The sequence below is a fragment of the Grammomys surdaster genome, unplaced genomic scaffold (genome assembly GCF_004785775.1).
Source record: "Grammomys surdaster isolate TR1022 unplaced genomic scaffold, NIH_TR_1.0 126313, whole genome shotgun sequence".
Classification (NCBI taxonomy): domain Eukaryota; kingdom Metazoa; phylum Chordata; class Mammalia; order Rodentia; family Muridae; genus Grammomys; species Grammomys surdaster.
In genome coordinates this window covers 1497877-1522230 of record NW_021621113.1, presented here as the reverse complement: position 1 = coordinate 1522230, position 24354 = coordinate 1497877, and the positions used below count along the sequence as shown (strand labels likewise).

The window sequence follows — 24354 nt, the reverse complement described above, 5'->3', positions numbered from 1 at the left end:
GAGAGAGAGAGAGAGAGAGAGAGAGAGAGAGAGAGAGAGAGAGAGAGGCATGTGGCCCTGTACCATTTTTTGTCATGTTATTGAGCCTCAGTTTCCTGACTTATAAAGAGTATTCCACATCTCTTTGATCATTCTGAGACAGAAATATAATGAACGTTGGTAAGAACATGATGGGCAAGGGTTTGGTGACATCGTGTATTCCCTGAGCCTGAGCCCATATCCTCCAAGACCCCCTCCTCCCTGCATGAAAGGAAACCCTTTCCACCACCATCTCTACGGAGAACATTCCTGGTCATCCTTCCTGTACCAGATGTTGTCTGGGAAGCCAGGGCTTATGTATGCTCCAGCTGTTCTAAGGATAGTGCTAGGCTCACTGCTGCATGAGAGTGTACCCTTTTGAAAAGGCTGGTTTCCCGGCCTCCCTCTGACATGAAGATTGTTGTTTGAACACAGCAGGGCTGAAACTCCACACAAGGTCTAGGGCAGCCTAGATTCTATCTCCCACCTGTCTTTGTTAGGAACTAGGACCATGACATTGGCCTTGAGAGCTGACTGGAGCTCGAGGCTTGGAAATCAACACTCTATCAGTCATTTCGTGTGTGTGTGTGTGCGTGTGTATGTGTGTGTACACACACACATACACATGCACACACATGTATCATGTATGCATGCATCTCTGCATGAATGTGTACACACCTACACAGCAATGATTTGGTGCTCTTCCCAACATCCGAGAGCATGCAAAGGGACGGAAGATGAGTGAGGTATGTGCTCCTCTAGGCCTCATGGCCCCATTGTAAATGGTTATGAGGACAGAGAAGACACCATTGTCACACCAGCATGCTTAAGAAGGCACCTTTCTGCTTCCTTCTGTCCCAAAGTCATTGGGACAGGAACCTGCTGGTGACAAGGTACTGCAGAAGGGTTGTTTGTTTCCAGTGAGTCTGTTGCCTTGAATTTGGGTGGTGACATGGATGGGGCTTTAGCTTAGGTTACAAATTGCCTAGCCCACAGCATCTAAAGGCAGTGAGACAAGGGGCAAGGCTTCTGTGACAAGTGTGGGAGCTGGAGTGGGGAGGAGAGATGTTCTGACAAAGAGCATGAGATGGATGAGCAACTGAAGGACATTTCCTCTGTCTGTCTGTCTGTCTGTCTGTCTGTCTGTCTGTCTGTCTCTGTGTGTGTGTGTGTGTGTGCACATGCATACATGTATGTGTGTATGTCTATCTGTGTAGGAGTCTGAATCAGAGCCTGAGTTTCTCAGTCATGGCCAAGTTCACCAGGTTTATTGCTTCCTGTGACCTCATAATGGATTGTTGCTCCCTGGAAGCTTGCAGTTCCCAGGTCCTGTCTATCTCCTGTGTCCACTGAATCCAGGAGACACGGAGATAAGTAAAACACCATGGCTGAGCTTCAGGCTGCTTCTAGACAATGGGCTCAGGATAGAGACTGAGGGGACAACTTCCAGACTGGCCATGGGAAGGACTGTGGGACTGTGAGAAATGACTTCTGTGTGGCTTCAAGGGGCCTGCAGGAAAAGCCATGGAGAAAGCTCAAGGCCTTTGTCTCTTTTATGATTATGGCAATGGAGCTCAGGCAAGGCAAGCTGTAGAATGGCAGTGGTCAACAGGAAGCCAGAATTTTGGGATTTTAGGGATGGGGAGCTGATGAGAGGTTCCTGAGTGTAGTGACATTTTTGAGAGTTCTGGAATTTTGAATTCTTTAAAAAATACTATAAGAATGGGCTTTCATTTTAATCCCAGGTGTGGGATGTAGGGCTGCTTTGGGCTGTCTGCAGCTGACTATGATCTGTCTCGTGCTTTAGTAGAAGTGTGGTTTTGCCAGCTGCAGATAGTTTCTACAATTGTGTGATGTGTGGAATTCTGGGAACTTTTCAAAGGATATATAAATGCTAGAGCCCCAATAGTAGCTGTGGTCAAAGAAGAAACAAAAGGAAAGAAAGTAGATTCCGGGATATTCATTCATTCATTCTCTCTCTCTCTCTCTCTCTCTCTCTCCCTCCCTCCTCCCCCCTCCTTCTTTTTCTTCCATCTAGTGATGGGTGAAACTAGGGGATAAAGGGTGGGAAAAGAAGAACCCACACATTAGCAAAGACCCACTATATCTGAAGAACTTTCTTCCCTAGAGCCTCTCTGCTTCTAACTGGGAGAAGGAGGAGGAGGTGGGAAAATCTGGGCTTCTTTATGCCCTTTGAGACCTCTAAGGAAATAGATGCTTACAGGCTGAGACACCTCAGAAACGAGTAGCTGGCCCACCAGATAGCTCTATGCTTCTTCCTGGGAGTTGGGGACTCTATGTGTGACCCAGCAGCAACTCATGCTTTGGAGCTGGCCTCCTGCATTGGTGATCCTCCATGGGAGCACCTTCAAGCATTCCCTCAGTAGAGGCAGTATGTACAGTCAACTGTGCAGAGGGAGAACTCGCTGCCCGAGCGATGCTGGTGACAGGGGGAACACTTACTGGTAAAGGTGATGTTGAAGCCCCTCTTCCCTGTGGAGTGGTCAGTCTGGAACTCTAGACGGGCCACATGGCCACTGCTGGTGATGGAGGAGGGGAGCTGATTTCCCGAGAAGGTACCAAGGACTGGGGCCTCAGCAGTGGCTCCGTCTTTAATAACCAGGAAGTCAAACTGAGGCTCCACGTCTATGTCATTGAAGGCCAGGTGGATGCGGCTCTCAGGCCGGGCCAGGATAAGCCAGACACAGTGGAGATGGTTGCCGTAGTCTTCAGGGTAGTTGGGAGACAGGACGATTCCAGAGGGACTGGTGAAGTTGAAGAAGCAGGAAACTGAAACAGAAGAGCAGTGGAAGTCACGAGGTATCCGCCATATTTTGCAGGGGCCACTGAGGGCTGACATTGGACACATTTTCTTAGTCTTCAGAGAAACGGAAAGAATGAACAACACCAGAGTTGGGCCGGACTGGCTGGGCTCAAGGCTGTATGTGGGAGGCATGCTGATTTCCATGCTGGGCATAGCGTCGAGTGTCCCTTTGGCCAGAGCAGATATAGCGAAGTTGTTTTTTTAATTAGTCTCTTTTCTTTCAATATTCCCATCCTAGGCAACTTTCACTGCCCTTGGTCCCTTGTTCTGGGGGAAGAACTTGTCATTCAAGCCCACTTGAAGAGGCAGAGCCCCTGACCCCTTCTCAGCTTGCTTTATGGTAGTAGAAAAGGACATGGCTTAATGATACAGGGGTGACAATCTCCCAATAGAGAGAGGATCCACATCCATCTCTTTCTGCCAAATGTCTTTGATGGGAGATGATTCACTCCAGACCCATAAGGACTCTAACCCCTCCAAACTAAAGCCACACTATACTAGTGAGCACCAAAGCCTTCAAAGAACAGGGTACGAGACCCGTGACAGGGTCTAGATGCTCTGCCCACTTCCTGTCATCTCTCCCCACTATACTCTGAGGATCCACTCTTCTGGAAGCCTTGAGCCATCCTTATGCCAATTCCTAACAGACCCTACAGGGAGAATGAGGGAGAATATCACATGCATGGAAAAGCGAACCAACGTACGAAGCCAACGTTCAGAAGGGGATTGACAAGATGGAGAGACAAAGAATTGCAATAGCTGTGACAGGCTATGGGGACATCTCATTATTGACAAGGGCTCTTTCTGTTACTCTAGGACAGTTCCCCAAGTCAAGCCAAAGTGCACTCAGAGAATTTGGATAAGCAGAACCACTGTGAAGATGTAGGGTGCAGCACGAGAGAAAACACCAAGAAAGACCCTAAAAACTCTGCCCCACTGAGAGTGTGGGAGCTCACATACACACCCACACATGCACCCACACACGCACCCATTGCACGTTGCCAACTCAGGTTGATGTAATCCTTTTGGAAGGGAGTGTATGATTTCTTATTAAGAGTTGTGGACCACTCGAACACTCCCGGCTCATAATGTCTAGGAATTAATTCAAAAGGAAACGAGGCACAGGGACAAAGACGTTGATGGTGACATAATTCTATCCCAGAGGAAAAATGCCAACCACCTATATGTCAGTCCAATAAAAGAAAGAAAATTACAGCCTTTAATGTGGCACGGTGTGAAGGCCGTCATTAAAGTGATAAATACGGCCCTGTGGAAAGAGTGCTAACTATCGTTTTAAGTAAAATAGTAGGTCATAAAATTATACGTGTACTCTTGATGATAGCTATTAAATGCTTGTTTATATATGGATAAAGATTGGACAGTCGCCCCCAAATAAAAACCGCATTAGGGTTGTAGGTTTCTGGGTGACTTCTTTTGAGATGAAATTACCTTTAATTTTTGTGGCTGTAATTGTGGCCCAGGCTCATTGCAAACAAACAGGACGATGAAGAGATAAAACTGAACACAAGCAACTGTGCAAGTCCCCCTTTAACACTGATAGTTACTCGTGGTGTTAATAAGACTGATACTCCGGGGTTGGGGAGGTGGTTCAGTTGGTGAGCATGATCTCATGAAGAGCCAAGTTCAGTCTCCAGCATCTCTGTGAAAAGCAGGGTGTGGTAGGGGTATACATTTGGAATCCCAGTACTGGGGAGGTGAAGAGAGGATATCTTCTACGGCTTGCTGGCCAGCCACCCTAGGCTAATCAGTGAGCTCCAGGTTTCAGGGAGAGACCCTGAAATAGCAAGGAGGATGGCACTGGAAAAAAGATACGGCAGGTTGGCCTCTGCCTCTATACACATATGCACATGTGCATGAACGCCCACCCATACACACCCACGCAGGAATACACAACTCTACAGAAACAAACATGCACATGTATTCCCACATATACACACTCCCTCATACCCACACAAGTAATACGGATGCTTGGATGAATATATTTGGGTTGCTGGCACAAGCCTTAGTCCCAGCACTTGGAAGGCAGAGGCAAGCAGACCTCTGAGTTTGAGGCCAGCCTGGTCTACAGAGTGAGTCCCAGGACAACCAGGGTTATACAGAGAAACCTTGTCTCAGAACCAAACAAAATTAAAAAAAAAAAAGGAGAGAAAAAGAAAATGAACATGCAGGAAATATGGACCCCAGTTTCATGCTGGTTCTGCCTGCCCCACTGACATTCTTTTCTGAAGGAAGTATTTCCTTTTCTAACCTCTGCTAGAAGCTCTCCTGTTCAATTCAGCAGCAACAACAACAAAAAGGCCCAGACCCTAAGATCTAGCCAGTTTATCCTTGCATTACTAAAGTATAGAAAGAAACGAGCCAAGGGGAGAGAAGGACATAGAAACACTTTTAGGGAGTGCAAGATAAAGTTATCGGTAGTGATTATTATATATTATTGAGCTTTTAATAAGTATAGACACTGTTCTAAGTATTTCCATTACAGACTCAGTTTAGCTATCACAGTAACACCACAGGGTAGATACTGCCATTGACCTCATTTAAAGATGAAGACACTGAGACACAGGGAGGGTAAGTGGTTTGCCAAGGTCACAAAAGCTCGTGAATGGCCGCACCAAATTTCAGTCTAAGCAACCTGCCTCCAGGAAGACAGCTCAGCTACCCCTTCACATTGTCTCCCTTCAGGAAACAAGAATGTCCACGGGGTCTGAGTCTGCCAGCAGAGTCCTTGAGGAAGCTCCTGACATCTGCAGGAGATCTACCTGTGTAGCCAGGCATCATGACAGCACTAAATTAGATTCAATAGGGATGTCCACACAACAGCCATGCTGGCTCCAGATTTGGGTGAGTCCAGATGGGGCATCATAGAAATGATATCCAAAGGTAAGGACCTTCAAGACAGACAGGAGACAGCCTGTGATACAGTCTAAGATGTACTGAAGACAAAGACACCCATGATTTTTAGCCAAAGATGAGCTGGGATACAGGAAACATGTGCATGAACAGATCTGATATGAGAATTTAATTCCTAGAACTTGAACCCAGCACCCCAACATGGGCATCACCACTCCAGCATTGCCACACCAATGCCAACATCAGCACACCGGTATCACCATCCCAACACTTGAATAATTTGTCTTTCTACACAAAGGAACCATTTGCCTTGTTTCCCCTGTGGTGCTGGGAAGTGAACCCAGAACCCCTTACATGGTAGATAGGCATTCAACCACTGGGCTACATCCCTAGACCTTTAGGGGTACCATTTGGGACCCTGAGAGCAGTTATACATAACACCTTTGCTTCTCTGGACAATCATCTTGTTTGTCACTTGGTCAGCACATTTTAGACTTGACCTTTTCAGCGTATCACATTACCTCCCAGAAGATACTGAGAACAGAAAATTTGCCCCGCTTGATCCTTTTGAACTTCTAATGGCTCTCATAGCATCTGGCACACAATAGTTGCTCGATGAATGCTTACTGGACGAATCAATGAGCATCATACACCCTGAAAAGACCGTGACATGAAGATGTCAACCTGACAAGTCATCTGATTCCAAAGCTCAGGCAACTGAGTTGACCAAACTCTGTAGAAATAGAAGGACGCTTGAGTCATGTCGAGATCCTAGGGAGAATAATGTGGAGTGACCCTTCAGGTACTTCTCTGAGACATGGTACAGATGTGGTCTCAAGTCATGTAAGGGTGTGACCCAGCCAGACTGTTAGAGCCAAGATGACAGGATGGTGCTCTCAGATAACAGAGGTTTCAAGGAATAGAGTATTCATATGAATGTCATAAAATGCCACTTGGAGGTTGTTATTTTTTCCCCTCTATGTAACAAAGAGATAAATCAAAATGAATAATTAAAGTAACAGAAAGGTGTGGTTCAAAAAAAAGTCAGCAAGGAACAAACACAGTAATGAATCTGGATAACTGCTATGAAGGTAGTTGTAAAATGAGATGGGAACATAACAAATGTTCTTTGGAAGAGAACACATGCAATATCATTCCAGTCAGAACCCTGGGGTAAAATATTTCAGATTCTACTGATATCATGGGGAAAGGTGGAGTGAGGAGATATGCTAATTTCCTCATCTTGCAAGAAAGTCTGTTTTATAGTTTCTGTGGTTAATTAGAGAAATATAGGTTAGAGCATGTATTTAAAGATGTTAAGTGTAATTAGTAATAGAATATGAAGTAGCTTATCTTCAAAATTACCAAAAGGGGAGAAAGCAAAGCAGTCAATTTAGAAAGAAAAAAAAACACAGTAGAATTCAAAGGAAAAGCCCGTGGATGTTTAAGGAGAGGATGCAAAGCAGGAAGCTTTAAAAGGAGGACAGAATGTCATTTAGAACAACAAATGTGTGCAGGCTTCCCTGCTAGTAAAACAAATCCCTCAAATCGAGATGAGACACACAGCTAAGATAAAGTGACCCTGAACAGTTGGCAGGAATAGCCACTCAACATTTACCCAGAAGGTTCAAGTTCACCACTGTTTGGGTCCCCAAATATTCTTATTCAGTCAATGAAAGGAGCCCAGACATTAGGGTACTCTTCAACAGCAGCCAGGGTAAAGAAGTTCTAGGGGTTGGAGGACTGACTCAGTGAGCAAAATGCCTGTTATGCAATGGGGAAGACTTGAGAACCCAGCCCCCGTGGGCAAGCCAGGCGCAGCAGGTACAGGTGGGTACTTCCAGTGTTAGGGTGGGGATGGGCAGATCCCTGAGGCTCACTGGCCAGCTGGCCTAGACCAATCAAGGAACTTCAGGTTCAGTGAGAGGTGCTGCCTCAAAAATAAGGTGCAGAGTGATTGAGGAAGATATTTGAAGTTGACCCCTGACCTTCGTATGCATGTATACCTGCATACAACACATATACCACACATACACCTCACATGTACCACAATACATTTCACACACATACATACGCATGCACACACACACAGACACACACACAGACACACACACACACACACACACACACACACACACACACACACAGAGAGAGAGAGAGAGAGAGAGAGAGAGAGAGAGAGAGAGAGAGAGAGAGAGAGAGATAAAAATAAAACACTCAACTCTCAGCCACTCAGTTGCCCTGACTCTTGATCCTTTAAGGTCTTTAAGGTCAAGAGCTTTCTGCAAAGCTCCCATGACATTTCTGCTTGCACTCTGGAAGATCCAGGGCTGATTAACTGGCACGGTTGAGAGCAAGAATGTGGCCCTTCCAAAGCTCTTTCTTCCAGCTCTAGAGATGACTTAGACCTAGAGGGCAGGCAAAGGAAGTGCTCTCTGCCCTACAGGGCTCTCTACTCTTTCTTGCTCTGGAAGAGCATACACAGGTCACGTTATCATGGTCCCACCAGCAAATGGAAGGAATTGTTTTCTCCCAGTCCCAAATGAGGAAGCACATTCAAAGGGGCTGTAATCGAATCTCATCACCACTGTCAGCCATCCAGCTTAGAAGAGGGAGGAGACTGGGAGCCTCCGATACACAAGCGGTTACCAGGTTGGGTTTGACTATCTTGACCTTGAGCAAAGCTTTACATCGGAGGGCTCTCGTGTGACTCGGACTGGAGAAAAAATAATGGTGAAAAACTCAACTCATTAACAACTGTGTGTGTAATTACTGTACGTAATAGGAAGCTAATATTGATCATGAGTGGGAAATACAAGTGTCTTGCTGAAAACTCACCGTGTTTTCCTTTTGGTGTCCTTGTGCTAGCTAGCTCCACTGATTTCAAAATGCCAATTAAAATGACGGGCTGATAAAGTCATGGTTGCCTTCACTAATCCTGACAAAGACTTAAAGGCCAGAGAAGATATTTACTGCATGGGTGGGAAGATTCCAGAATGAAGACACATCAGTTACAATTTTGTGTGCCCCAAGGCACCCATACAGACACAAGAAAATATCTAAATCTGAGGACCAAAAAAATAAATAAAGATGAGGAAGATCCAAAACGTGTAATGATAGGCATAGACTCTGTGCCTTTTAAACTTGGAACACAGCCTTTTTTACTTGCTTGAAACAGTCTCACGTATGTCAAGCTGGCCTTGAACTCTCTATAAAGCCAAGGATGACCTTGACCTTCTAATCTTTCATCCTGTGCTGGGAGACAGATGCTACCATGCTTCGTTTTGTTTCTCTGATGTGTGTGTGTGTGTGTGTGTGTGTGTGTGTGTGTGTTTATCCTTGCTTTGTAGCCCTACCTGGTCTTCTAGTGCTTGCTGTACAGCCCAGGTTTATCTGAAACACCCAGTAATCCTTTTGCCTCAGCCTGCCAATGCCTCCTACAAGATTGTGCTCCTGAAATACGACCTTTCTCGTTGCTCACAGAATATTGAAAGCATGGACCTTATATTAGATTATAAGGCTATCTAAACAAACTCAGCCGTAGAACAAAACCTGTTGTTCTGTTTGCAAGGATGCAAATGTCACAGGGCTAAGGACTTGGTGCATCCTTTTGGCTGTTAAGCCACCTATAGGACAGTGGGTGACATTCAGCAGGTGTTCTGTCACTCAGTCCAAATTCAAACTCAAGTTAAATGGAAGCAGCTCAGAGGCCAGTGCACAGTCAGGTGTAGCGCTGGGAAGAGCAGTCTCATGACATTTACCTCTGTTCTCCAATAAAGTCATGAAATCAACCATGAGAGAATCTAGAAAAATGCCTAATTTCTTGAAACCTTCAAATAAGTTTCTGAGTCCAAAGGGGGAAGGAAAGAATTGAGCAGTCAACGGCAGTGCTTCTGGATTGATGTGACCAGACCAAAGCAGAAAGGAGGGGATGGTTTCTTAGTCTTACCGGTGATTGAATAATAAAGAAATAAAAACTAAAGTGAGTGTTTACACTGAAAGAGTTACTGAAAGAAACTAAGTAACCAGGATTATAAAGAGAAGGGAGAATAAATTGAAAAACAGTAAAAGCAGGCAATATAGGCTGGCTTCTGAAGAGACAAATAGAAAAAAAAATAGAAAAATTTCTGGTTGATCTACTCAAAAAATATAGAGTACATTGTGCATGTTCATATGGATCCATAAACACACACATGCACACTCACACACACATACACACACACTCACACATACACACATGTACTCACACACTCACACATACTCACACACACGCACTCACACACACTCACACATGCACCCCCCCACACACACACTCACATACACTCACACACATACACACTCACACACACATGTATTTATATGTAGAAAATAAAAGAGGAGATGCCAATAAAATTAAGCTGATAATCTAATCATAAAAGATAGTATGTGGCATATTAATAAACACACGACTGTGACCTAATGGAGGACCTCCCAGGCACCAAAGAGAATATGAAGGAAAAATCCGGAGGAGTTGGGAAACTGGTTAGTGGGTGGGACAAATTTCAAGGCCAGCGCTTAGCTTCACAGTGTCAGACACATTAGTAATATCCAAGCAGTCTAAATTCACCCTGAGAAAAGATTTCCATGACAATGTGGAGACAATGTGCATATTCATACTCTCCTCCTCACACCAGCCAGATGCAAAGGCAGATCAAACTCAGCCCAGAACAAAACAACCCTGGTCTAGATATTAAAATGCAAGCTTTACACACACACACACACACACACACACACACACACACACACTCAGAGAAAGAATACTCCAGTTTAGAGAGAGGTGGCATTGCTAACTAACGCTTCAATTATCCTGCATCCTAGTATAAACTGAACCCAGTTATTTATTCTGGAACTTATAAAAATGTGTCTCCCATTAGAATAAACAGACCAAAATAGCCAAGCTCTCTTGAGACCAGCACTGGTGGCAGATGAGGTGCTGGTTGGCATTCTAAGAGTGCCATCACCTCATTATGAGTTTCCTTAGCAGCAATTGTTGAGGGGAGAAGTGTTAGGAATAATCCCATTTGACAGACACATACATCAAGGCTAACAGCTCATGTAGCCTGCTCATCGTCACACAGCCTTCAGCGATGGGGCTGGAATGATGAACTCTGTCAGCCTAGTTTTCAGCCAGGATACCCAACTCTTCCCAGTGTTGAGATGGCAGCACACACTGAATTTAATGTACTAACACTTGTTATAAAGCCATAATAAAAAAACCTACATAAGTTGATTACAAAGGAAAGATCAATGTGACTGGGTAAAGAAAGTCCACAGTAGCATACAACCAATGGCGGGTTTCAAGTAGACAAGATACTAAGATAAAAGGCTAACCAGCTGTTGAAAAAAATAGTTCCATATCCCACTGTATGTGTCACAGAGATACTAGAAGAAAATATACAAGTGGACCCTGCTTGTAGATGTGGGTGTTGAGGAAGATGATTATATTATCTAAAGCCCCCAAAAAGTTGAAAGTGGAGGGGGTCTGGCTGTGTCCATTTAGAGGCACATAAGGTAAGAAAGATTTGTGTAAGTTCTGAGATGGGAGAGTAATTTCTGAGCCTTATTCTAAAGTCACAAATCATACTGAAGAAATGGAAAATGTTTGTATATCAAAAAAAAGACCATAAACAAAAGGTAAATGGTGGGGAACAAATGGAGAAAAAGCCCATGTGTTCAGGTTTTAGTCTTTTGTTTTCTACTGTAATGTTAACTGAGGAGGGGATGGCAGGGAGACCTGGTTGTCCCAGAGATTAGAGAGTCAGCATGTATACCCTGGCCTCAAGATATTTCTGATTGGTAAATAAAGATGGTAAATAAAGATGCCAACAGCCAATAGTTGAGCAGAAGAGGTGGGGCTTAAGTTTCCCGGGCTTGTGGGTTGGAGAGGGAACATGAGGGGAGGAGCTGGAGGAGGAGGAAGGAGAAGCCTCCATGGATTAGAAGTCAAGAGAACATGGCCACGAGGGCTGGCCAATTGGAGTTAAGAGCAGCCCGGATGAAACATAATAAGTAATAACTTGGGGTTATCTATGGGAAAGTAGATTTTAATATCATAGAGGGTAGGCAGCTCCCCAGCTTTTGGACCGTTTAAGGCTTACTGTAAATATAAAGGTTGTGTGTTTTTTATCCAGGACTAATCTAAGGTGGGGTAGAATCCCCGGGTCAGGATTAAATAATTTCTACAACATCTATGTGTGTCATCACAACCAAACACTTGCTCTACTTCACATACAAAGAACCGCAAGTCAACAGAACACTCGATGGTAAACTGCAAGTCAACGAAAGAGATCTGAAACAGAAATACTGGCCAAGGAAATTAAAAGGCAACTCACAAAAGAATAAAGCTGGTCAATGAAGAGGTAGAAAAATGGACGTTATTATAGAAAAAAATGCTAAATTCGAGTTATTGCACCAGCATACAAGAACACAGCATGGAACTATTAAAACAAAACAAAACAAAACAAAACAAAACAAAACAAAACAAAACAAAACACCCAGACAGTCTGGCAGGACTGAGGTATGCAGCTAAGAGCAGGAAGGAGAAACAGATCAGAGTCATATGTACGGAAGAAGGCTCCCAGGAGGAGGAATATTTTAGTTCTTTGAGACAATCTCATATAGACCAGCTGGCTTCAAATTAAGTATTTCCCAGGGGATTGTCTTGACTTTCTGATTTTCCTGCTCTCTCCTGTCCCCAGTCCTAGATACAAGTCTGCACCATCACGCTTTGTATGACATCCTGGGTATTGAACCCAGAATGTCACACTTGCTAGGTGCTTGCCCTTCTGAGCTATGTTTCCAGCCCTTAGAAATATGTTTTCTTTTTGGTGATACTAAAGGTATTTGAAGGTCTTGAAACCATAAGTCTAAATGTGGCTCTGTTAAAGCTTTATTTAAATTATAATTACATGCCTGCGGGTATGTGCATGCATGCAGGTGTCCCCAGAGTCCAGAGATGATGTTAGACCCCTTGGATCTGGAGTTACAGGTGGTCATGGGCCACCTGGTGTGGATGCTGGTAACTGAACTTGGGTCTTCCAGAAGAGCAGATGCAATCTGAACCACTGAGTCATTTCTCCAGCCCAGAAATCTTTTCTTGATGTATAATCTATCCTGGTGTTTCGATGAGAGAAATGCTGGATCATCTCTCGCAAAAGGAGGGAAGGATGAGGAATGAGGATGCTATGGGCTTTGCTGTCTTTACAGTCCTAAGTTAAGTGTGTTTTCGGGGAAGCCGAGGGCAAGGTCATTCTCAAGGGCGATGTGAAGGCTGGGGTGGGTTTAGGGGAACAGAGAACGCTTGCGGCAGCTTCCACAGCCTCATGGAGAACAGACTGGAGAACACAGATAGATTGCTGGGCACTGTTGCAGGTCTGACTGAAATTGGTAACCATGAACTTACAGCAATGCCAATTTGCTTCCTTGGGTGATTTTCTGCAGCAATGCTCACCAGAATGCAAGCGGCCCAATCAGAGCCTTCTTGCTTCATTGTGCGTCTCCAGATCAGCAAACTGAGGCATCAGTGTTGATTGATAGCATGGCTGAGCTGCAAGCAGAAGTCTCACAAATGCTCTCTTCTGCTTCTTTTGCCATATTTGTGTGTGTGCGCATGCATGCGCATTCAGGATATACGTATAAATATATATATACACACACAAATATATACATTTATTTATATATATACACAAATATGTAATATATACTGCAGGATATACTTATATATAATATATATTGCAAGTTATATTATTCTATCTATCTGTATAGATAGAGAATAAAATTGTATTCCATTTTTAAAGACAAAGTCTTATGTATCCTAGGTCTTGAACTTACCACAGTCATGCCTGGTTTATGTGGTGCTGGGGGTCCAACTCAGGACCTCACCTATGCTAGGCAATCACTCTACCAACTGAGCAACACCCCCAGTAGTCAGTGTATGCTAATTTCTCCCTCCAGTTTTCTCGATATCATCTCTGGTGTTGGAGCTTTCTTAAAGCTATCAACCCACTTCATTACTTTCAAAGAAGTTCTGTGAGATTCTCCAGTGATATTGGTCACCTGGCAGGGTCCATTCTTGTTAGAAGGAAGACCAACTTCATGCCTGGTTCATTCTGAGACTCCCAGGGATGTACATTACAAGAGGAAGATGCCCAGAGAGAAGGACCATACTGGCCATGTATGGGTGTGTCCCGTTAATTCACACTTGATATAATCTTACCCTAAAGTCACAAATTGTACTCAAGATCTTCCATCTACTTGTTCTCGGCCCAAGCCCTACTACTTGGCCAGGCAGGATTTGGCCTTTGGTGTCCTGACTCATGGAGCTGTTTCTCCCCTTGCATCTGAAACACTCAACTGCCCATCCACTCAACTGTCCACTCCACATCCTTCACGTCTGACCTCTCCCTCTGACCACACTGTCCCTCTCACTGGGAAGTTTTCTTGTCTACCTGACTCTTAAACTTTTCAATGTCCAGGGTTAGCTTTCTCCATTCCCCAGTCTGCTGCACCCACGCCTCCTTAGTTATCCCTCCAGGACAGGCTTCTCCCAAAAGCTCTGCATGCCTCTCCTGTGCTGGGTTTCAGTGGAGCTGTGGTACCAGCTGAATGTTACTCATTGTCCTATGGACTGACTCATCACCTTCAAAAGACACATAAACAAGTTGCTGTCCTCAGTGACATTTATCTCCTAAGAGGACAAAGAACACAGGACTGGGCAAAAGGGGAAGAGTGAATGGAAGAGGGTGGGCAGCTTTCAGTAAGAGGGTTCAAAGTGGTCTGTGTGAGGTGGTGGCCTTGGAACTGTGGCCTAATGCTAAGGAGCCAGACACCCCAGGATGATTACTCCGGTCAGAAAGAACTGAAGGTGCAGAGGCCCTAAGGGCAGAGGGGATGAGCACGCTGTCTATGAGGGACACGGGACTCAGGAGCAGCAGAGAGAGTGTGGTAATTAACAGAAAGGGGACATGTAGTGAGCTGCAGAAGATGACAAAGGTCTGAAGGGTCATAGAAAGGACTTGGGACTGTATTACGGGAACTGAGTGGTGTCTCAAAGTAGAATCCTGGTTCTATTAGATGCAGACCTAAAAGATTTCTGGAGTCAAGAAACGCTCAGATCCAGGACTGCAGATACCATCTTAAACTGCCTGTTACGTGTCTTTACCAGGCATTTCCACAGCATTTCACATGTGCACACAGGACCAAATTCTTCATCATTTTCCAAAGCCTCCTACAGGCCTTACTTCTGTGAATGACAACTCCAGAGGCCTAAGCAAACTATACCATTGCCTTATAGCCCAGTGGTTCTCAGTCTAGAGGCTGTGACCCATTTGGGGTCAAATGACTCTTTCATAGGGGCCACATATCAGATGTCCTGCCTATTGCTTATTTACATTATGATTCATAACAGTAGGAAAATTACAGTTCTGAAGTAGCAACAGAAGTAATTTCATGGCTGTGGGTCACCACAGCATGAGGAACTGTATTAAAGGGTCGTAGCATTAGGAAGGTTGAGAGCCACCGTCATAGCCCTTCAGTGACTGACTTCTTTTTCTTATTGCTTCTCTCCAGCATCTCTTGTAGCTGACACATCTTCATCACACCCCAGAGGTTGAGCCCCCTCCCCATGCTGCACTTCTCAAATCTCACACTTGAGATCTTGCTCCTCCTTAACCCGTCCTCCATATTGGCGCCATCTGGACGGTCAGTTCTGTACATCACAAACTTTGTCTGCTCCATATCTGTTTGGAGTGCTCTAAAAAAAAAACCTCCCTGCTGCATAGAGAGAGAGGAGTCTAGACTCTTTAAAGGGCACCAGACTCACTACGATGAAAAGCCTTTGCCAACCCCTTTGATCTTTATCCTCCTGCCCGAGTGGGCCCCACAGTCCAGACAGACCATAGAACTGGCAGCTTTACAAATGTACAGTGCTCACCGTCTGCCTGCTGTTTTCTCTAGGCTATTTTTGTTTTGTAGAATGGTTCTGTCTCTTGTTACCCTGTAAAACGGTTAAGTACCATTTCCAGAGAGCGATGTAGGTCCTGCCCATTCCACACTTATCTTTCCTGACTGCTGTCATGGAGTCTGTAAGCAGGCTTACTGACCCCATGCCATGGCACCCAAAGAGCTACAACTCCAGCAGATCGAGAGCTAGTGTAAAATCTTGCTGTTCATAGACCCCAGAGAGCCAAACATCTTCCAAGCAAAGTCCACTCCCACTCCTACAATGCTGGTTCTACTTATACCATAACACCCACAGCACAGCATCACTAACAGTCAGCATAAGAAAAACAGGGAGCCCGGACTCTACCCATCTGATTATAATTGGAAAGAGGGGTGATCAAGACATACACTGCTCTGCCTTTCATTTGATGAAAAATTTGTCGTTTATTGTAATGGATGATGCTATTTTTTCTCCCCCGGCACCTACTCTACATTCTGGCAGGCAATACCCCTTTTCTACTCTAACTGAACTTGGCTTGTGCTTTTGATACATTTTAGAACATGGAGTTATAAGTGGACACGTCAGAAGCCAATTTTCAAAGTATCAGTGTTTGAGGATCGGGTGGGGTTGGGGGAACTCTGTCCCCTGGAGTCTTTGCCTCCTACGTAAGAGCAACATACTCTATTTATAGGCTGCTCCCTTGGTATGGGTCTCAGAATGAGATGCCACACAGGGTCTAACAGAACCACAATTGACACACAGCCCTGATGGACCTTGAGAGAGACGTTATGTAATGTCGGGGACTGTGGATGCCACGGGTACAACTAATATTCTGAAAAAGGTGTATGAAGAGGGTGAGTGGCGATGGCTTGGTCTTGTGGATAAGGTGGTTAGAGAAGGCCTTTGGGATGGTCAAAAGGAGCCAGCACTGTGAGGGGCATTCAAGTGCAAAGAAACTGAGGTAGAAAAGTGTTTTAAGGGAAAGCAGGGCATGGGGTAAGGGAGAGAGGAGGGAAGGGGTCATTACAGATGGGTTCCTAGACCTTTCTGCCCAGGATATCTTTTGGCATCCAAATTGCCTGCCTGACATGGAGTCTGTTGAGCCACGGTTAGGGTGGCCATGCATTGCTCAGATTAGGAAACTTGAAAGGAAACGAGGTGGTTCCTAGAACAAAAGGTACCGTTTGTCCTAAGCAAATAGGGACACACAGTCACTGCGCTCCTGATCCCTTTTACCCAGGCACCAGTCATCCTTTACCTTGTGGCAGTAGCAGTCTGGTCCACATTCCTCACTTGCTACTCACTCCCAGCCCTACACTCTTGCTTTCCATTGGCTCTGGCAATTATGTTCTCCCCCCCTTAACAATGGCCCCTTGTGCCCTGAGTTCCTTTGAGACTGGCTAGGTTTTTGGTATCAAAAATCTGCCATTTACCAGCACCACTTCTACGGTTTGACCAGTCACCTTGGGGCTATCCTGAAGTCAGGGTAGCTTTCTGTGACATCTCCACAATCCAGCCCACCCACCGAGTCCTGGAGCTTGTCCTAGCCTCTAGACCCCCGCCCCCAGCATGACCAGACTCTGAACTGCACTGTACACAGGCTTTTCAGATGCTAGCTGAGGCTTTGTGTCACCAGCTAATATGACGAATTCTGGCAGCCCATGAGACAAAGCATGGAGACGGTTCCTTGATCAGTATGCTTGGCTAAGTGGCCAAGTCTGAGCTCCAGGGTCTCAGTTCTTAGCTTGAGAGCAGACCATGAATCTATGGAATTACTTGGAGCTAATCCCAGATGCCATCTCAAGGTAGGATAGGTGTGGGTTTGAGTGTGAGGTTCTTCTGTTCGTGGACGGGGAGGAGAGATGAATATTTTATACCAACTGAATCTTTTCTCACATGTATAAAAAACTCAACTGTTGCTTCCTCATAAAGACTTGGTGCCGCGGTGCTTGGATGGCAGGGGACTGTGCCTTATGGATGCGTGGGAGAGTAAATTCCGTTTCTGCTGACTTTTGAAACAAGGAATGTGGCCCAGGTCTGTGGCCCAGGGCAGGGACTTGCCTCACGGTTCCACTCAGTGTTTCTAATGGTCTCAATCGAGATTGTCCAAGAGAGGCAATAAGAGCTACACACACCTCCCGCCCTCCCTGTAACACAGCCTCCATGAAGCTAGACCCCCAACACCGAGGTTTTCCCACTCTTCTCCATGGATGGACAGGGCAATCCAGACCCAGAAGATTCCAACTGAACCTACTTACAGAGATGGCGCATCCCTTGTTCAGCAACTATAATGTGGGCTGCTCCTTTCTGTGGGCAGAAGGGTGCTCTGTCCGTTACATGGGGCCAATAGACTAAATGCCCAGAATGGGGGATGTATATTCCAAGTCTAGAGTCTCCAGTAGGATTCTGAGGACCTGAGACACATGGTATAAAATGTGATGGCCAAAATGACTCATTTTTCCCCATGTCCCCAGCAATGGCTGCTCATAGGTATATCTCACCCCCATGAAGTTCACAGATACCTGTGCCCAGCCTTTAAGAACTCCAAGTAACTCTCAGAGATGTCTGTCTTTGTCACACAGGGAGGTGACAGTTGGCCTTTGGAGTCCCTCTAAAATTAGCTTTAGTTTCTATTCTCCTGGAAAGTCAGGCCCAGGATCAGCTGAGGAGAAAAACACCAATTTGTCAGTTGTCTCCTGAACTCAGAAACCTTCAAGAAAGGGAGAGGCTACATCTCCAACAGAGGGAGTGGCAATATCTCCAACAACTCAACTGGTGCTGTAAGCCCAGGCTCCTGGGGCTCTGAGGCCATCAAGTCCATCCTCACTGCCAAGAGCTGAGTTCTCTCAGAGTCTGACTTGTTTCCTAAGGCAGTCTGAGCAGGGCACCTTCACTGGGGACTACAGCCAGCCACATCCAGGCATGCCTCAAGCAGCCATCTACTGAAGACGGAGGATGATGAATGGCTATTTAGCATGACCATATGAAATTGTATTTACCCCTGAGAGATCAGGCTGCCATACAGAGGCACACACAGCCCCTTAAGACCAGCTGGAACCTTACTAGAGTTCATAGAGAAAGTGAGAGCCCTGTTTTGAAAACCCCTGCCTTTTACTGCCCCACAAGACAACCATTGTATGTAAGAGCTGGAGGGTCAACTATAAACCCAAGGCTCCTACAAAGCTGAGGGAAGCCCTCCTGCACTCCACAGAGCCTGAGGAAACCCACAGTCTAGAATGCTGCACTGATGTCCCAGGCTGATGACGGACAGGAAGGAGGGATTAGCAGAGCTTTAAGCTCCAGTCCCGATCCGACATCAAGCACAGATGCTGGTCTGTGAAGTTCAGCATCTGTCTCCACAGTTCTTTGAGTCAGATGTGGGAAAGCTCAAAAAGAATGTATACCCAGATCTCTGGGCATTTTACTGAGAGAAGTCAGTCTGCTGGCTTGTTGTCACCGCTGGAGGCAGAAGTGAGGATGACAGTGGTCTTCCATTCACCACCAGTGCAGTGACAGTACATGGCTGGACACACACAGCTTAGTCATTTTCCCAGTCCCTGTTGCATTCAGGCGATCCTAAAAGTCTAGACCAGGATTTAGGTTCAGCCATGTTCTCAGCTTAGTTCTGGACAGATTTGGAGTTTGGAATGGACAGAAAGTATTCACTGTGCCATAATCTTCCAAGAAGACTTTGGGGAAGCTGCTAACTGGAACAGTTCCTTATAGCAGTTTGTGAGACATATATCATTATAATAATTGGGGACCATTCTGTCAACCAAGAGCTCCTGGAGGACCATGCCCTCTACTCCCCGACCAAAAGCACAACACTCAGTGTGTAGAGACTCACCCACAACCATTCTGTTTAAACAAAAGGAAAGCCAAAAATCACTACAAGATGTGAGGACCAAGCATGGGACCATGCATCCTGTCCTTGTTGAGATAACAACATGGAGGCTAATATTCCAAAGGCTCCAGGAAATCATAACCACTATGGCAGCTGAAGCCTGGCCAGTCCCAGATCACTTCACATGACATGCCACAGCTCACATGCTGCCCTCACAGTGAGACCAAACATCTCGGAAATCCCTAAGCCACTGCCACATAGTAGGGGTTCCATGTTAGTGGTTCAGAAATCTGCCTTAATGTTTAGATCACTTAGGAACGTTCTAGAACTTATGATTCCTGGGACCAGCGAACTGGAAACGTCCAAGAATGAGGCCAGGAACTTTGTATTTTAGCATGTCCATGAGTGATGTTAATGATGAGCTGGATCTGTTTTAGACTGAGCAGAGCTACCTAAGACACCACCTTAACCCATCAAGTATTTGAACAAAGGAAGTAGTGAGTGTAGCAAGTTATACGGGGCATCCTCTTGGACCTGGTGCTGATACTACCTCCTTAGACATTGTGATAAAGTGCATGCAGGGAGCATCCACCATGAGCCTTTGCCTTCTTTGCCTCTGGCCAGCTCCAACATTCCATGCCTGTATTCTACAGATGTGGTTTCTATACTCAGATTCTAAGATGAGATCAGCTAGGCCAGACAATACATTGACGAGAATACTCCATTCCCACAGGCCAGTGACTGAAGGTGTGGAATGGTCCCAGTGTCAGCATCTGGTGTGCTTGGGGGCACAGGGAGCAGAGCTTACCCATAAGCCCTTCTTATCGTCCCTCTCTTGATGACCCTTCCTTAATGCTTATGTCCCAGTCAGCACTGGGTCTGCTGAGCTGGTTCATGATTTCTTCTCTAGTTTCTGCTCTCAGCAATGCACTTTTCTGTCACTGTGGCCCCTGCCTGGTAGATGGATATACATTGCAGGGGTAGACTTTATTACCCAGAAGTCTCCATGCCTATTCCAGCACAAAGGTAACGAGTGATTAAGGAACCCATCCTGCCCTGATCTGATGGTGTTGACTCCTTCCTTGTACATGCCGACAATGCTGATGTGTGAGCCAGCTCCTTACCCAGAGTCAATTCTCTTAGTCCTGGACTTTCTCATCTCCATGGTCCCTTACCCAGGACCCCAAGGCACCATGATGCTTCACAGCCATGACCACCATGACATTTTCATTTCTGTGACAAATAAATCCCACCTCCTGTCATCACCAAAGGCTTTCTGGTGGGACACTGGCAGAAAAGGCCATTCTGCACTCTGCACATTGCCAGCAAGGGCAGGGCACAGGTTCTCAGTAGCCAAGCTTTTGAGGACTAGATAGAGGATAGAGGGAGGGGTACCCTGGAACTCCCTATGTTCCCTGTTTATCTCTTTGGGTCCTCTGAGGTAGGTGGGACCTTGACAGAAGCCTGGAGGACTGAGAACACTTCCTCAAGCATGCTCATAGATTGTAGGCAGCTCCTGCCCCAACACAAAGCTTCTCAGGAGTGTTGTTCCCATGCAGAGGCTGACATTTCAGAACCTGGCCCATCCAACCCTGGCTCTGAGTGTTTGAAAAAGGCAATTTCTGAGGACTCTAGCTATTTTGATATTTTCTGAGCCAAAGGAAAGAATATTTGAAATTGGAAAATTTGGGATCATGTCTTTACAGGGAATACCATGAGCCAGCTATAGTTATTGGGGAACAAAGAAGGGCAAACTTCATCTGGACATCGTGCATGGTACAGAGGTGGGCCGGGTCATGCAAAAAGCACCTGCCAGAAAAAAGATAGTTAAGAAGCTATGGCTGTGGCCAGTATGTAGCGCACATCGGAGCTGTTATATTTAGTCCAACACAAGTAGGGGAAGCAGAAGAGACATGCTAGTGTCTAGGTACGAGGCTGGTGTATTAGGAGAGCATCTCTTTTCTTTGAGTTAATTTATAGTTTAACAGGAGCGCACACACAAAATCCCAATAGGCTTTTATTTTTACCCTGACAAAATGATTCTAAAATTAATCTTGAACAACAAACAGTTGGGAATAACAATGACTATTCTGAACGAGAAAATAATTAAGGGAGGAAGGAGTCGTTTTTAGCTGTGCTAGATATTAGAACATATTATAAAACAACAATTAAAATTATTCAATACCAGGGCCGAGACAGACGCAGTGCAAGAGAACAAAGGGCTACTCCGGGAAGGAGACTTAACTACATCTGAGGATTCGGTGCGTGATAAAACAATCTATTTGCCTCAGATCACGAGGGAGGAGAATTATTTAAAACTTATGTTGGAAGACTGCCTAAGAGTTTGGACAATATTATACATTCATCCAGATAAACTCCAGATGGATTAACAAATTACAGCTTAGAAATCAAATCACCAACAAATAGCTAAAAATAGAACAAACCGTCTCTCAGATTCCTGACAGAATGACAACTTTGTCAGCTTTGTAAAGAAACCACAAATATTGAGGAGTCTGTCTATGTGGAGACGGAAAACAACCCTACAATGCAAAACAGCAAAACACAAAAATAATGAAATAAGACTGGTAAAGGGTGTGTGTGTGAGTGTGTGTGTGTGTGTGTGTGAAGGCCACATGCAGCTTCTGTCAACACAATGGAATGAGCACCTTCCTCCTGGAAAGGAAGATACAAGCCTCCTAGACTTGCACACAAGGATCTCGGGCTGGATCGGGACTGATACTCTTATCTAGTGACCCAAGATAGAAATCCCAGCATCCCTTGACACCTCTTTCAGACCTGCTGCTCCAAAAGAGAGTCCAAGGCTCTTTCCAGACTTTATTGCCATTGGATCCCACTGTCTCTCACTCACATGTACCTACAACATTCTCGAAAACAATGCAGACCCAAGCACTCAAGTTCAACGCACAAGAACATGTGTGTATGTGTGTGCAGGTGTGTGCTTATGTGTGCATGGATATGCATGTGTATGCATGTGCAGATGTACAGATATGTACTTATGTGTGGATGTTTATATGTACATGCTTTTATATACAGATGCCTGCTTACATGTGCATGTGTGAGCATAGATGGACAGATGTGTACTTATGTGTGCATGAACTCACACACACGCTTGCAATTCTATGCATATGCTCTTGGGACATACCCTTGTGCATGCAGGCTTACACACGTCCTATGGGTCCTCTGAGAACTTCCTACTACCACAGATGTCTCCCTTTCCATTGTGGCCCCAATTGTGACCTACATTCTCAGGTCATATCTTCTGATGATTTCCAGTCAGTTGGCCGTTGTGGACTGGTCAGCATCTGTGGAGGTGTCAGCTGCACATGGACCAGTAAATGAGACTCACAGAGACATAAACCTAAGTGTGCTTGCCACACCAAGACCTCTCATTGGAAAAAAATCTGGCCCACAGGGACAACTTTACATAATGGGGTCTGTCTTCCATGGAGAGAGTTTTCGGGGTCAAGCCCTGTGTCCCTCAGTCTTGGGTTCACAGCTTTTACCAGAATCTTGGGAAGTCCCCAGTAATCAGCTAATACATGCTCCAAGGGAATATTCAATATATACTTATTAAATTCTCACATTTAAAAAGGCCACATAAATATGGAGGTCTAATGAAGCTGTTAAAGGTGACAATCTAGCTCATATGTCACCTATGAGAAGAGAGCCGTTAAGTTGTTCTCTCTGTAAAGATGAAGGCAGATGAAAAGAGAGAGAGAGAGGGAGAGAAAGAGAGAGAGAGAGAGAGAGAGAGAGAGAGAGAGAGAGAGAGAGAGAGAGAGAGGTGATACACTTCTTGACAGGAAGACCACATACCTAGCAATTTTAGGCTAATAGATTTTGCTACTAGCATTATGAATGGGTACAATACTTGGGGAGGGGGTTACACACAACAGTATATATTTATAGAGAGTTATTTTAAAAAGCTCATCTACTGGCCTGATGACCTGACTTCTGGAAATTTACCCTTAGAAAGTAACTTGAGGAGGAAGCCATATGAATCGAGATTTCCATTATCGCCTTATGTAAAAAAAAATTGAACGTAATTGCTTCCACGAGTCTTGGCCTAATCACTAGACAGCATATTCCTCTGGTTTTTGATAACATGAGCATGAAAGACATGTAGCACCCTGGTAAGGTATATAACAAATCGTGGGCTTTGAAACACAACATACAAAATGGTATACCCAGTGGGATCTGGACTACGTGCGGGCGGGAAGAGTCATCAATCTTCAGCAGACAGAAAGGATGGGTCAGTGTGAAACTGCTTTTCACTTAGGGGAGGGAGAGTGAGAGAATTTTATTTAAATTCTGAAAACTGTATTTAAATCATTTTATTTACATAAACTTTAAACATTCTAGAATATGCCAAAATTCTGTATTGGGTATTGTCCCTTGAGCTGTGGGTTCTTCTGGATATAGAGTTGTAGCATGTGGTATGGGCACAAGTCACCCTTTAGTCAGAGCAGGGTACTCCCACGGGGTTTCCACCCAGGGTTCTCCAGTTTATAATACAATGGGGAACAGAAACACCATCCCTGGCCACTGACTTTGTACACATAGGTGTTCCGTAAGTGAGGATAATACAGAGGTGATAGAAGGGATGAAAAGAAGTGAAGGTGAGGAACAGGGTTCCTTCCCAGAGTACGGCGCTGTTTCCCTCAGAGTCCTGGACCTACCCTTCCGGGATGTGCTGCACTCCCAAGAGCTGTTTTTAACTCCCAGGGAAACCCAGACAACAGTGTGCATCTGCACTCCAGCTCAGTACCTTCTCCTAAGTGTTCTCTCTTTGATCCT

The 24354-nt window shown here is 45.2% G+C and overlaps 1 protein-coding gene across 1 annotated transcript in view; it reads right to left on the bottom strand.

Annotated features, from left to right (window-relative positions):
• The window catches only part of Csmd2 (CUB and Sushi multiple domains 2), a 583606-nt gene that overhangs the window by 192017 nt on the left and 367235 nt on the right, over positions 1–24354 (bottom strand). Inside the window, exon 14 of the mRNA XM_028759696.1 lies at positions 2482–2808. Within this exon, the coding sequence (XP_028615529.1) occupies positions 2482–2808 (327 nt within the window). The remainder of the gene's footprint in view (positions 1–2481; positions 2809–24354) is intronic.